The sequence below is a fragment of the Equus caballus genome, chromosome 16, assembly GCF_041296265.1.
Source record: "Equus caballus isolate H_3958 breed thoroughbred chromosome 16, TB-T2T, whole genome shotgun sequence".
Classification (NCBI taxonomy): Eukaryota; Metazoa; Chordata; class Mammalia; order Perissodactyla; family Equidae; genus Equus; species Equus caballus.
Genome location: NC_091699.1, coordinates 9,883,385 through 9,897,197, shown reverse-complemented (window position 1 = coordinate 9,897,197; position 13,813 = coordinate 9,883,385). Strand labels below are relative to the sequence as shown.

The following is a 13,813-nucleotide window of genomic DNA, read 5'->3' as shown; positions in this document are numbered from 1 at the left end:
TACATTGAGGTTAGTTCTGCAGGTATTGGGAAAACTGCAAACTGATTCTACAACGGCTCTGGGAAGGCACTGCTGCCGCTGGGGTGAAGGGTGAGGCCGAGACGATGCTCCCAGGGCAGGAGCCCGACAGAAAGGAGGAGCCATCCCCCTTCAGCTTTTCAGTCTCCCTTGAGCTGCTCTTATTGGCAGAGCTCAGCAGGGTCCCAGCCTCCATCAAGAGCAGTAGAAGGGTGGCGAGACACTAACTTGGTGACCAGCATGGAGAGGCTGTGGGAGCAGCGGGAGGTGAAGAGGTCAGCTGTCGGGGTCCAGACAGGAGTCTGGGAGAGGGAGGTGCTCAGACGTCTTGGCAGTCAGCAGAAATCAGTCCAGGCACAGCAGTCCCAGAAACCTTGCCCTTGGCTGGTGCTGTCCCCTCTGTGCTGCCCAGAGGAGTCTGGCGGGGCAGCAGGGAGGCTGTAGGGACAGGCCTGGCGAGAAGGTCCAGGAGCCACTTTGCTGGGAAGGTGGTGGCGGCTGTGTGTAGCTGGGTGCAAGGAGGGTCAGTTTCTCACCTGCTGTCCCACAGGCCTAGAGGCCGAGAAGGATGGTGTGCCAGTGTTCAAGTTTCCCCGCTGGCGGACGAAAGGACAGGCTCTGCCCGACGTCGTGGCCAAATACCAGGCTTTGGGTGCCGAGCTCAACGTCCTGCCCTTCTGCAGCCAGTTCATTCCCATGGAGATCATCAACGCGCCCTGCCACGGCTCCATCATCTACCACCCAAGTCTGCTTCCCCGGCACCGAGGGGCCTCGGCCATCAACTGGTGAGACAGGGAAAAAATTGGGGCCAGCATCGCTAAGCACTCTGATCCCCACAGCAAACTTCGAAGTGAGCACATCAGTGTTCCCATCCCGCAGCGGGGCCACTGGGACAGAGCAAGTGAAGGGCTCACCTGAGGGCACCAGGGAGGCTGCTGGGGGCACCAGCCCAGGCAGTGTGCCCGGAGGCCTGCTCTGACCTCCACCCACTGCTGTACTCCCAGCAGCATCCCATTTGGAAAGAGATAGAGATCGAGTAAAGGATTGCCTGAACAAGATAGTCTGAGATGATAAGTTCTGAAGTGACAACACCATCATGGACCAAGTAACAGTGTTTTCACCAATGGTGGACTGTGGATATGACAGTGGTCCCATAGGATTGGTACCACGTAGCTTAAGTGTGTGGTAGGCTGTACCATGTAGGTCTGTGTAAGTGCATAGGGGAGGACGAAACTTTCCTCTACCCTTCTAGGTTCTTCTGGCGGGTCTAAGAATTAAATCGACATGAGACAGAATAAGAGGAGAAAATCAAAGAAAGTTTAATGACATGTCTACATGGGAGAAACCCAGGAAAACTAACTTGCCAAAATGGCCACAGCCCTCACCTTAAGTACCACCATCAGTTAAAGACAAAAGAAGACGTTGGGGGTGGGGAGAGTGAGGGCCTTCCGAGGGAAGGAAGGCAGTGCACAGATAGATGAAAGGAGCAAAGGTTTGGAAAACAGTGTTTGTTTGGCCAGAGAAACAGAAGAACAGAGAGGGGAGCCCAGCAAACAGGCTCTGCTAGGTTCCTCCCTGGCACCACCCAGTTCATGTTATGCTCTTGTGATAACTCGCTTCCTGAGACAGGGTTTCTCTATCTGAATTCTTTTAGGCAGTTAAGGGGAAAGTAATAAAAACTTTCAAAGTCTTTTGTTTCTTAAAAATAACCAGCCTAAAATCATCCTCATATTAAAGAGGCATGTTTTGGGGAGGCAAATTTTATTCCCCTTCAGTCCACTCTATGATGTTTGCACAACTACGAAGTCGCCTCTCAGTGCATTTCTCAGAATGCATCCCTGTTCAGGGACACGTGACTGTGAACAGGATGGCGTGTCTGATGGGTGGGGCGGATTGGACGGGTGGTCAGAAGGGGAGACATCTGAGCTGGGAAGAGAGAGCGGGTTTGTCGTCAAGCCGGAATTCAGGCTCCCTGACCTCTGGCATGTCTTCACTTCTCTGGGCCTTAGTTTCCTCATCTGTAAAAGGGGAATCTTCCACCTGCTGGGAGGATTAAGTTACCAAAAGCACGCAGGGCTTTTAGCACAATACCTGGCATATGGTTGATGTCAATAAATACCATTTTCCTTCTACTTCCTGCTCTTGCCAGAGCAGGTGTCCATCCTCCCTGGGGGCGGAATGAGAAGGGGGTGTGCTGGGGGGTGGCAGGGCCGCAGGGGCTGCCTCCAGGGGCCTCCTTCCTCTCAGACTCAGAGTGTCCCTCTTCCGACCCTCTTCTTCCTAGGACCCTCATTCATGGAGACAAAAAAGGAGGGTTCAGCATCTTCTGGGCGGACGATGGCCTGGACACTGGGGACCTTCTGCTCCAGAAGGAGTGTGAGGTCCTCCCGGACGACACCGTGAGCAGTCTGTACAACCGCTTCCTCTTCCCCGAAGGCGTCAAAGGGATGGTAAGGGCGGGGCGGCGGTGCCACACGTGCCCTCTGCGCCTTCCCCAGCCAGCGCCCCCTCCAGACCCAGCCTGCCACCCCGGAGCTGGCTGGGAATCTGCGCCCCGAATTCCGGGATTCCGGAGGGAGAGAGCTCACATTTCAGGGTTTCAAGAGGCGGGATTAGAGCATATAATGTGTTGTATTAGGTGAGAGTCTTGTTTACAACTGACAAAAAAATTTAGCTAAAAAGGGGAGTTTTCAGCTCTTTTAATAGAGAAGACTAAAGGCAGGGATGGAGTCAGCATGGCTGGATCCAGAGGCTTAAGCCGTGTCACTAGGATTCTCTTTCTCCCTGTTTCTTCACCCTCTGATTCCACTTTTCTGTTTGATTAGCTTCATCCTCAGCTTGGCTGCCCTCGAATGAGAGGAAAGAGTCACTGGTGGCTCAAAGCTCATACCTCTTAATTCTAGTGGAAGAGCAACCCTCTTTCCCCTAGAATCATGAATGAAAAATAAGAAAAGACCCTGATTGGCTGATCTTAGGTGATGTGATCACCACGAGCCAATCACTGGCCAGATGATGGTGTGCTCTGATGGGCCAGCCTCAGCCACATGCTTCCTGCCGTGGGTTAGGGAAGGCTGGCCCAGTTGTAGTTCCCCAGGTGAGTTATCTGCAGGAGAGGGTTCTGCTACCAGAGGTGGACGGACCAGAATGACCGATGCAGAGACAGTGTGCTTGGCACAGCTGGCAGGCCGCATGGGACCTGACCTCATAGGGATTGGTGTGTCTGTGGGGCTGCTGCTGGTCCTGGGGGAGGATGCCAGCCAGTGATGCCCAAAGGCAGACACATTCCAGCTTCTCATTGATTCCAGCAGCAGGCAGGAGTCAGACAGGAGAAGGTCTCCAGGAGGAGAGCATTCCCTGTTTGGGGTGGCCGTAAGCATAACACATAGCATACAAGTGGTGACCCCCACACGAGTGTCAGCTGCCCCTTGCCCTTGGCTCCTCTCTCCTGCCAGCTGCCTTTTATTTTTCAAGTTGTGTTAAACTAGATGCCTCTTTGTAATCTCTCCCATGGAATCCACTTGCTCACAAAAGTAGTGAGCAAAATGGACCTGCTGGAGATCTGATTAGAGAGACAGAAAAAGTGGTCGCCTTGCACATCCCACTGAAACAAGCGAAACCACCCGTCAGGGCTGCGCTGTCCGACATGGCAGCCGCTCGGCACAGGGGGCTACTCAATGAATTAAAATAAATTCTAATTAAAAATGGAATTCCTTGGTCTCACTGCTTGCCTTCCAAGTCCCCAGTAACCGTGCGTGGCTGGTGGCCAGGGTAGGACAGAGCAGACGTAGAGCACGGCCGTCACCATGGAGCCCTCCGCTGCAGGCCCGCGCCACGTTTCTGACGCGCTTGTCCCGCCTCAGCCCAGCGGCTCAGGCACGCTCGCTTGCCGCAGGCCCTCCGTCACTGCGGGCCCGGCTCTGGGCTCTCCTTCTGCCCTCACTCCTTACCCCACATCCGTCCTCTTCCTTTTAACAGAGAAACTGCTTCCTGCTTAATCTCAGACCTCCAAACCCATCCTGGGGCTCAGCATCCGTTCTCCTTAAAAGACAGGGAAGGTGTTAGATGAAAACATGGAAATTTCTGTGTGTGCTGCAGCTGTACGGGGCACCACAGTTTATACAATCTTCTGAGGTCACAGAAGATCTGAGGCCCTCTGTGTAATACTCTGAGACCTTGCGTGGGGAGAGGGCGGGTTTCATGACCTCTGTGCACAAGCTGGAGTCAGATTTGGGCGTAGCTCTTTCACGGGCCTGGTGTGCCAGGGGCCTTGCCAGACAAGCCTGGTCAGGGTGGGGAGGGTCCCGACTCGTGTGAACCCAGGGTCGGGGACTGGGGGAGGGTCCGAACGCTGGGGATGCTGACTGACCAGGTCTCCCCAGGTGCAAGCTGTAAGGCTGATCGCGGAGGGCAGAGCCCCCAGACTCCCTCAGCCTGAGGAGGGAGCCACTTATGAGGGCATTCAGAAGAAGGAAACGGCCAAGGTGAGTGCCTGGGCCCCACCCAGCCTGAAGCCTGCCTGTGCAGGGCTAGGGTGCAGAGGATGTCCTGGGAAAGCTGGAGCTGGGGCTGGGTGGCCAGGCTGTCGAGAGGGCAGCCCAGGTCGGGGAGCATGAGCAGAGCCATGGAGGAGGAGGCAGGTGGCACTTGGAGTGGCAGGGAGCCGGCCGTCTGGCTCCTCCCTGCTCCTCTTTAGGAAGGATGGGCAGGCAGGGCCCAGGGGGAAGAGCTGGGGCGGAGGTATGTGAAAGGTCAGCCATAGTGCCACAAGTCTTGGAGATGAGGCTTGAGAGAGAATCAGTTCCTTGGAGCTGTCGCAGGGAGGGGAGCCTTGGGGGGCCTCTGGGCTGTATCTCTACTCAGGGCTTGTGGGCCCCGTAGGTGAAGAGAACCTGCTGGGGGTCTTATGGGATGGGCCTGTGCTTTGTGCTAGGGACTCTGTGTCGGGCCTTGGCCATCTTAGCAACAGTAGAACATGATCTTCCCCAAATCCTCCTGAAGTTTACCCTACGTGTGAAAGACTCAGGGTCCGAGGGCCCCAGGACTGGGGCCCCGGGGAGAGGCCCAGCCCGGCCTCAGGGCTCAGACTCATGTCTGATTGGAAGTAGACTTCCCAGTGCCTTCCCCAGGGTCCACGCACTGTCCAGGGGTCAGCACGGCAGGAGGGAATGGCAGAGGAAGGCAGAGGTGTTGTCCAGATGGTCAGGGGGTGGGGAAAGACCAGCTGACCGCACACGTCCTGTCTGCAGATCAACTGGGAGCAACCAGCAGAGGCCATTCATAACTGGATCCGTGGGAATGACAAGGTGCCAGGTGCCTGGACAGAGGCCTGTGGGCAGGTGTGTTTGGCGTGGCTGGGATTGGGCTAGATGCACTGGTGTGCCCCACTGTTCATAAAACTATAAAAATATGTTTGAGCTGGTCAGCAAGTAGCCACTGCCCTGACCCCCAGCCCCACCCAAGTGTCTCCAGCCACTTCGGTCCCTCCCCCAGGTCATGAGACCTCTCTGCCATCTGTGGGATCCCCTGGTGGCTGAAGGGTAAAGGTCCAGCACAGCTCGAGGCCTTCAGGCCTGCAGCAACTCTGGTGTCGAGCTGTACCGCTTGTAAAATATTTTGACTCTCATCCCTGGGCTCACAGAGACCCAAGTCCAACTCTGACTTTGACTTGGCCCCCCAAGGGGGTAGGGCAGCATGCTCTGGCTAGGGACTGGGCAGTGGGCAGGCCAGATGCTGAAGACGGGGCGTCCCGGGGCTCACAGGCTCTTGCTCACAGGCAGGGGCTGGCAGGACCGTGAGCAGGGACCTTCATCTGTGCCCCGTGGTGGGCAGTCGTTTCCTCCACGAAGCCCCGGACTATCTGAAGCCCTGTCCACTGACCGACTGCCCAGACTGTGTCTGGGAATCTCTCTGCTGCCCTTGCTGCCACAAGACCTTTTGCAAAGTGACCAGTGTTTGGTGACATCCCCAGGGCAAGTGTCCTCACTCGGTGATGCCTTAAGCAGATTTTCTCCTCAGGTCTGTCTGCCTGAGGTTTGAGGCCACGACCAGTGCAAAGGGTCTGGGGCACACAGAGCTTGAGGGCTCCCCAAGCTGCTAATGCTCCTCAGGTAGTTTGTGTCCCTGGAGGCAGAGTGGTGGAGCTGCGCCCTGCTGCTGCTGCTGCCCTGGCCCCCTCCGCTCCCCAGCCCTGCTTGGCCCTTCCTGGGCTGCTGGCAGGGGGCCTCTGCCCATCCACCATCCTCTGGTTTTCCTGTGCTTGACAGAAGCTGACGTTTTTCAACTCGACACTGAACACTGTGGGCCTGGTGCCTGAGGGAGAGGCGCTGCCCATCCCAGGAGCCCATCGGCCGGGGCTGGTCACCAAAGATGGACTCGTGCTCTTCGGGAACGATGACAGAATGGTAATGGCGCTGCTGTTGGTCACAGGTCCGCACTGTAGGCTCAAGGCCACACACACTCTTGTCCAGAGGCTCAGGCCCCCCAGTTAGACCCCAGGCTGCTCTGGAGAAAACAGGACAAAATGAGACCGCAGGCTCCAGGAGTCCGGAAAACCTCATGCTTGCCCCCAACTGCTGGGACAGCCCACTTCTCTGTTCTGGGAAGGCCAGCCCCTGGCTCTTCCTGACCAGGTGCCTGGGCCAGAGCTCGGTGCCCCGCAAGGGTGTCTGAATCAGGGAGAGGCCCTCTCCAGGGAGCCCTGAAGCTGGGGCCTCGTTTTAGTCCTACAGAGTGGTCCGAGCACCACCGGGTGTGGTCACTGAGCCTCTGTGCCTCAGTGTCCTTCTCTTTAACAGGGGTGCCATGCTGGGCACATCACATGCTCTGCTTCCTATGAGCAGACTCTGTACCTCAGAGTAAAGCTAATATTATGGAGTGCTTTCTGTTTTAAAACAAGTTATATGTATTACATTTAATTTTCCAAAAGCCCTATGAGATATATATTAGTATTATACCCATTTTACAGAAGAGAAAACTGAAGCACCGAGATTTAAATAAGCTGCCCAGGGTCACCCACGCTAGTCTGTGGCAAGGCTGAGATTCAAACCCCAACATTCTGGCTCCAAGGCTCACCAGTTGGCTGCGGTACTCTACCATTAACACTCATTCCATGCGTGATCGAGGAGGTCTGGACCTCGGAATATCAGGGGCATGGGAGCAGAAGGGCAGGCAGGGGTCTCCAAGCACTTTTGAGAATTTCAACAAACCCCATGGGTGCTGACCTCTGGGCTGCATCACTGCGTACAGGCAGGCGGAGTGGGGACATGTGGACGGGCCGAGAGGGGAGGCGTCGGCGGGCGGAGTGGGGAGTGGCTTGCCCAGGATTGGTGTTTGCTCCCCCGGGGCCTGTCCTGCCATGCACTGCCGTCAGCGTCTGAGACTCACAGTGGTGGGGTGTTTTGGGGATTCATGACTGATACATGCAGTTGGAAGGTGATTTTTCCTTAGATCAGATGCCCGAGAAGCAGCATCTGAGGTGGGAGTTCTTGGCACATGGTTTATCCAGGGAGCACTCTTGGAAGATCATGTCCAACACGGGAAGCAGGCTAGGACAAAGGATGATGCTAAGCAAAGACAAGGGTTCCGGAGCAGTCCAGCCCCGGTCTGACCCTGCGCTCGGGCTCTGTGGTGTGAATTGCATCTACTGGTTTTGACCCATATCCTCATGTCACTCAGTCCACAGTATCCTCACGTCACTAAGTCTGTGGTTTCCGCTGCCCTGGGCTAGGGTGGAGGGCGATGAGGCACAGCCCCTGGGCGTCTCTGTGCATAGCCATGCTTCTACCCCAACAGTGATCGAGGAGGAGGGCGCAAGCATAGGCCACTAACAGCCCACCCTGCAGTGGCTGGCAGATGGGGGCACCAGCCGCAAGGGGCCTGGGGGGCTGCTGACTGTGTCCTCCCTGACATTTGTGGGGCAGCAAGCAGAGGAGGCCGCGTGGTGGAGACTGCTGGTTGAAGCTCTCTCAGGAACTTCCATCTGGCCTGGCTGGGCTTTAGCTCACAGAAAGCTCCAGAACATTTTCAAAAGGAACCAGGTTGGGGGTCAGGCAGGGAACCTGGCCCTAGTTCTGTCAGGCACGTGTAGAATGTACCATTCCTGTAGACCACTCTTTTCTTTTTTAAACATTGGCACCTGAGCTAACGTCTGTTGCCAATCTTTTTTTTTCTTTCTTCTCCCCAAAGCCCCCTAGTACATAGTTGTATATCCTAGTTGTGGGTCCTTCTGGCTCTGCTGTGTGGGATGCCGCCTCAGCGTGGCCTGACGAGCGGTGCCATGTCAGGACCCAGGATCCGAACCAGCAAACCTTGGGGCTGCCGAAGCGGAGCGCTGGAGCTTAACCACTGGGCTATGGGGCCGGCCTCATAGACCACTCCTGTCAGACAGAGATGTCCTCTGCTCATGTCCTTCCTCCACTGCCCAGAGGGGCATCTGATGACCTTTGTCAGATGTTCCCATGGGGTCTCTAGGCCCTGGCTGCGGAGTGATTGGTTTTCTCAATTGACTTTCAGAGTAGGGCTTAAACAACTTTTGTCTCATAAGTAGGCGTCATTTTTATAGAAATAATAAAATCACTGCATTTAAAAAGAAAGTGAGTGTTGCGGAGGGTGAGTGACAGGGAAAAGTGAGGGTTGGGGGGGCATGAGCTGTGGTTTCCTCTGTGCCCCCCGCTCCTCTCCTCCTTGTTAATCTGAGACTCCGCATGCCGGCCTCCTGGGGAGGGTCGGAGGGAGCGGGTGGGGTGCCCAGCACAGCTCTGTGTGGAATTGCTCTCTCCCCTGCCATGAGGGCAACCACAGGCCCTGTGAATCCTTCCCCATGCAGCTGCTGGTGAAGAACATCCAGCTGGAGGATGGGAAGATGATCTTGGCCTCGCACTTCTTCAAGGGAGCCGACAGCAGTGTCCTCGAACTGACAGAGGCAGAGCTGGTCACCGCCGAGGCTGTGCGGGTGAGAGAGCCCTTCAGGGCTGCCATCTGGGTGGGTGGGTCATGCACTGCACATGTGTTTTATGAGTCACACTCCTTGGTGTTGGGCTGTATGTACCCTCTGTGGATGTATGTGCCAGCTTCAGGCACAGTTGGTTCTATCTGGTCTTGGGGCTTACTGATGTCCCCTGCTGCTTCTTCCTCTGCCACTGAGGCCCTGGGACTTGGCCAGCTGCGTCTGACTTTCTAGGCACTCACTGTCGATAGTGGACAAATGAAACTGAAGCCCCTGGACTAGCTGAGAGTCAGATGCCAAGCCTGTGGCCCTATGGTGAGAACATGTGCACTCTAACCTTCCAGAAATGCTCCCCCAGGGGGAGCATCCTGTGCTGTGAGCAGCACAGGCATCCTAGTCAGGCAGTCCTGGGCTCCAGTCCAGCTGCGCCCTGTGATGCTGGAGAGCACATCCCTCTCTGAGTCTCACTCTCTTCCAGCTGAAGTCAAGTCAGTGGTCACTTCCCAGAACCTTCCCTGCCCTTCTTGCTGCCTCCGTCCATCTCCCTCTCCCTAGAAGCCATGATATTAATGAACAGATGGCACTGATGGATTTTTCAGCTGTTCACTCATTCAACTGTGTATTCAGCTACTTATTTAGGAAATACATACTGAGCTCCTACCAAATGCCAGGCACTAAGCCAGACACCAGGAATATGACAATAAGCAATGTTCCTGATGTCATGAAGTGTCCCTTCTCATGGGGAAGAAAGCCAATTAACAACCAAGAAAAAGAATAAAATAATTTCAGACAGGAAGCAGTACTATGAAGGGGGTGAGAACAGGTCCCTGGAGGCTGGGGGACAACTTTAGAAGGGAAGGCCTTCTTGGGCGTGTGTGGGGGTTGAGATGAGACAAATGGAGAGAGAAGATCTAGGGGAGAACCTTCGAGACAGAAGGAACAGCGAGTGCCGAGGCCCTGAGCGGGGAGGGCCCTCCTGTGCTGGGGAGCCTCGGGAGGGCGCTGCAGCTGGAGCGCAGGGAGGAGGCCGTGCTGGAGGGAGGTGGGCCAGGAGGTGGCCACGTGGGTGACGGGGCATCAATGACAAGTGCAGAAAGCAGGACTCGACAAGGGAGGGACACGAGGAGCTCACACTGCTCCAGAGGCCACCAAGAACTTCCTTAGTTGAAAGCTGAATATTTTGAATTTTGGTAGAAAAAGGCGACTTATTAAAAAAATATTCTTGGAGCACTGGCTGTGGCCCTGGCCCTGTGCTTGCCCTGGGATCACAGGCCAGCTGGACAAACCGCTCTGGAGCTTACAGTCGAGTGGCACTCGAGATGGTGTGAGGTTGTGTGTTTGTAAAGCCAAGCCTGAGTCTGAAGATGCTGCCGTTGAGTCCCTCATCCGCGGGAAGGGAGAATGACGCCCCCTCACGTCTGGGGGAGGAGAGAACGTGTCTGCACTGGGTCGGCTTGTTGCACCTGTCAGGACCTCAGTGAGGCCCGTCAGCGAGGCTCACAGCCGTCGTAAAGAAAGCAGAGCCTTCTGTTGTCTCTAAGCTCCTCTACACTGAGTTCCAAACACTGAGGAACAGTCGTGTATTTAATTATCGTCACCACTCTGTGAATGAGGCTCTGTCATCCCCTTCTCTTCCCAGCTGAGGAGCTGAGGGGGGGAGTCATGGCTGATGAGGACTGTGCTGAGGTTGGAGCCCAGGCTGAGGGCTGGCGTCCTAGCCTCTCTTTGTCCCTATGAGCATTGTTATCATTACGCCTGCTGCTCAGAGCTGGGCTGAGCTCTTTCAGGATGTGGTCTGGAGGCGAATGCGGTGGAGAGGCCAGTGTGGGTGGCTGCAGCTCCTTGTGTTGGTGGAGAGGCCCCAGCCTGGTGGCTGTAGCAGGGGTCAGCCCGTGCTCTCCATTCAGCAGAAATTACCAATGGCCCACAGTGGGCTGGGGCATGCTGTGGGCGGCCAACCCAGCCTCACACCTCCTGAGCCGAGGCCATGCCGGGCACTGCAGATGGCACAAACAGTGCACTTACTGAGCTCCTTCTCTACTCCAAGTGCTCTGCCTGCCTCATGCAAGGATTCCTCCCACAGCTGTTATTAGCCCCTTGCACAGAGAGGAAACAGAGGCATCAAGAGGCTGCCTGCATCTCCACGGCTTGTCAGGAGCTGAGGCAGGGCCCAAATGAGACTGTGTGGCTTTGGGGTACACTACCTCTCAGAGGTTCCACACGCATCCAATAAGGACTGGTGCATCTTATGGGTGCCGTGCGGTGACGTGTCCACACACCAGCAGGTGACCAGTGATCCCAGACTGTGGGAGTCTCAGGAGTGCAGTCCCTGCCATCGGAGCAGTCAGTGATGGTTTCGAGGAAGAGGTGATGCAGCAGTTGGCCCTGAGGAAGCCCAAGATTTAAACAGGAGCTGGGGGTTCAGGGAAGGGCATCGCTGGGGGCTGAGGACCCAGGAGGAGGCCCGGGGAGCCTGCAGCAATGGAGTGGGTACAGAGAGTGGCTCGGCATGGCTGTTGATGATCACAGAAGATGAGAAGGACAAATCCATGATACCCTTCTAAGAAAGGAAGACGGAGCCAGGAGGAGCTTGGGCCAGGGGTCACGGAGGGCTGGTCTTGGTTGGGCCTGCCCACTCCTCATCCAGGTCAGTGACTGGCTGTGGCCTCGAGCTCAGACACAGCATCAGGCCCCTCCCGGCTCCTGTCCTGACAGGCCTGGCCAGGAGCCTACCCAGAGAATAGTTGTCCCATCCTGACTGGCTGAATGGTCTCCTTGGGAGACTGGCTGGGTGCTGCCCTCTCAGCTGTCACTGCCCTTTCCACACTAGTCCACAAGGCTGGCTGGCTGGCACCACTGATCTCCACAGGTCCTGGGACAGAGGGGCACAGAACTGGCTAGTTTCTAGTGTGGACAAGACCCAGGCCTCCTGAGCCACACCAGCGCACCCTTTTTCACCCACAGAACCACCCCCCACTTTGCTCTCCCTTTCACGCTGCAACATCACATAGTAGGATCATGCTGGGGACACCCACACGTGGACAACAGCACCAAGGTGGGCCAGGTGTGAGGGGTCTGGGGAGCGCCTGTGCCCTGCCTTCCGGGTCCCCAGCCACTCCCTGAGCTCTGGCACGTCCGTCTTCCTGCCATCCCTGGACTGGCGTGGGGACTGCAGGGAAGCTGGGGTCAAGATGAGTTGGGCATGAGGACAACAGGCGAGCGGCCCGGGCTCTTACTTTCCAGGGAGATGGTCACTCCTGGACTGTCAGGTTCTCTGGGGTGGACAGAGAGCCCATCCTGGCGCTGGCGGCCCGTGCGCATCAGGAGCTGCTCTGGCCTGGACGCCCACTCCTGGCTCCCTGGGAACTGTGTTTTTCCCCGGGCCTGTTTTGCAGAGTGCCTGGAAACGGATTCTCCCCAACATCCTGGAGGTGCAAGACTCCACTGACTTCTTCAAGTCGGGGGCTGCGTCGGTGGATGTTGTGAGGTAGGCCCAGGAGTGGATGGGTCCTGTCCCAGGTGTCTGTGGTTGTGTCACAAGTCATCCCAAAACTGGGTGGCAGGCAACGACCACTATTTGTTATGCTTGTGGATCTTGTGCGGGTCAGAGCTCCAGAAAGGGCCCATGTGAGCGGGCCTGAGGGGTTTCCAGTGGACTGGTGGGAGCTGGGACAGCTGGGCAGGCATGTCCTTGTCCAAGGTGCCTGGTGCCTGGTGTCATAGTGGCCGCTCTGGGACTTGGAATTCCAGGTGGTGGCTCACAGCTCTGAGAGCGTGGATGCCAGAAAACAGGGCAGATGCAGACCCAGTCACACAAGTTACGTCGTGTATATGATGTAGATATTATGTGACATGTGTGTCGCATATAACACAAGTTATATCTTAACCAAGATACAGACACCGCCTCACCCAGGAGTTTCCCTCCTGCCACTTTCCAGTCAGTGGCCTCCTGCCCTGTGGACAGTCTGTCACCATAGATTTAGTTACCTCTTCTTCAACTTCCTGTGAATTGCCCTGCTTGCCATTTAACCGTGTATGAAATGTGTACACAGGAAGGATGGGAGATGTATTAGAAAGCCTGTGCTTGCAAGCAGCAGTAACTTAATTCAAACGGGTTTAACAAACAAACAAACAAAAAGTCAGAAAGTCCACAGTAGCTTTCTTTGGGCACAGCTGACTACGCCAAAGGCTCAGATTATGCCATTAACATTGTCACCGTCTGTTGCTTCACTTTGGGGCAGGATTTTTCCTTGTAGTGACGAGATGGCTACACAGTAGCTCTGGTCTAATTTCTTGTCTTTTCAACGTTACCAGTGGCGAGGGGGTCACCTTCTGGGCAGTTTCCACGTGAGTCCTAGACTCAGACTTGGCTGGCTCTGGTGGAGGCATGTGCCCCACAAAGAGCTGATCGCTGGCCAGGGGGAGGTGTCTCTGACTGGCCTAGGCTAGGTCGTGTGCCCACCTCTGGAGTCAAAGGTTGAGTTGATTACATTCAACCCACATCTCTGGAAAGAGGGAAGAAGGCTGTCCCCTTGGGAAATGTCAGTGCTATTCCCAGAAGTAGAGGAAGTGGTGTTGTGAAGGCAGAAGCAAAGATGTCTACACGTGGGGAGAGATTAATTGTACTTCAAGAAGGTGCAAAGGAAACTCTGTGGAGCTCAAGTAGAGAAAAATTCCTGTGCACAATTAAGAAGGAAGGGTGTGTTATTAATATGGTGTGCAGAAGAGTTTCAGAGAAACACTCAGCTAGGATCTGCATGTTGGTCCCACCAGTCGAGCTGTAGCGTGGGCAGTGCCGATTAGAGCAGTGCACTGGCGAGGGAGGGCATCCAGGGTGCGAGAGGATGTGTG

At 55.8% G+C, this 13,813-nt stretch overlaps 1 protein-coding gene across 1 annotated transcript in view; it reads left to right on the top strand.

Moving 5' to 3' along the window:
- ALDH1L1 (aldehyde dehydrogenase 1 family member L1) overlaps window positions 1-13,813 on the top strand; it is a 78,349-nt gene that overhangs the window by 19,011 nt on the left and 45,525 nt on the right. The window contains exons 3-9 of the mRNA XM_023619834.2: window positions 569-803; window positions 2,303-2,468; window positions 4,398-4,499; window positions 5,265-5,354; window positions 6,282-6,419; window positions 8,843-8,968; window positions 12,358-12,449. Coding sequence (XP_023475602.2) covers window positions 569-803; window positions 2,303-2,468; window positions 4,398-4,499; window positions 5,265-5,354; window positions 6,282-6,419; window positions 8,843-8,968; window positions 12,358-12,449 — 949 coding nt within the window. The remainder of the gene's footprint in view (window positions 1-568; window positions 804-2,302; window positions 2,469-4,397; window positions 4,500-5,264; window positions 5,355-6,281; window positions 6,420-8,842; window positions 8,969-12,357; window positions 12,450-13,813) is intronic.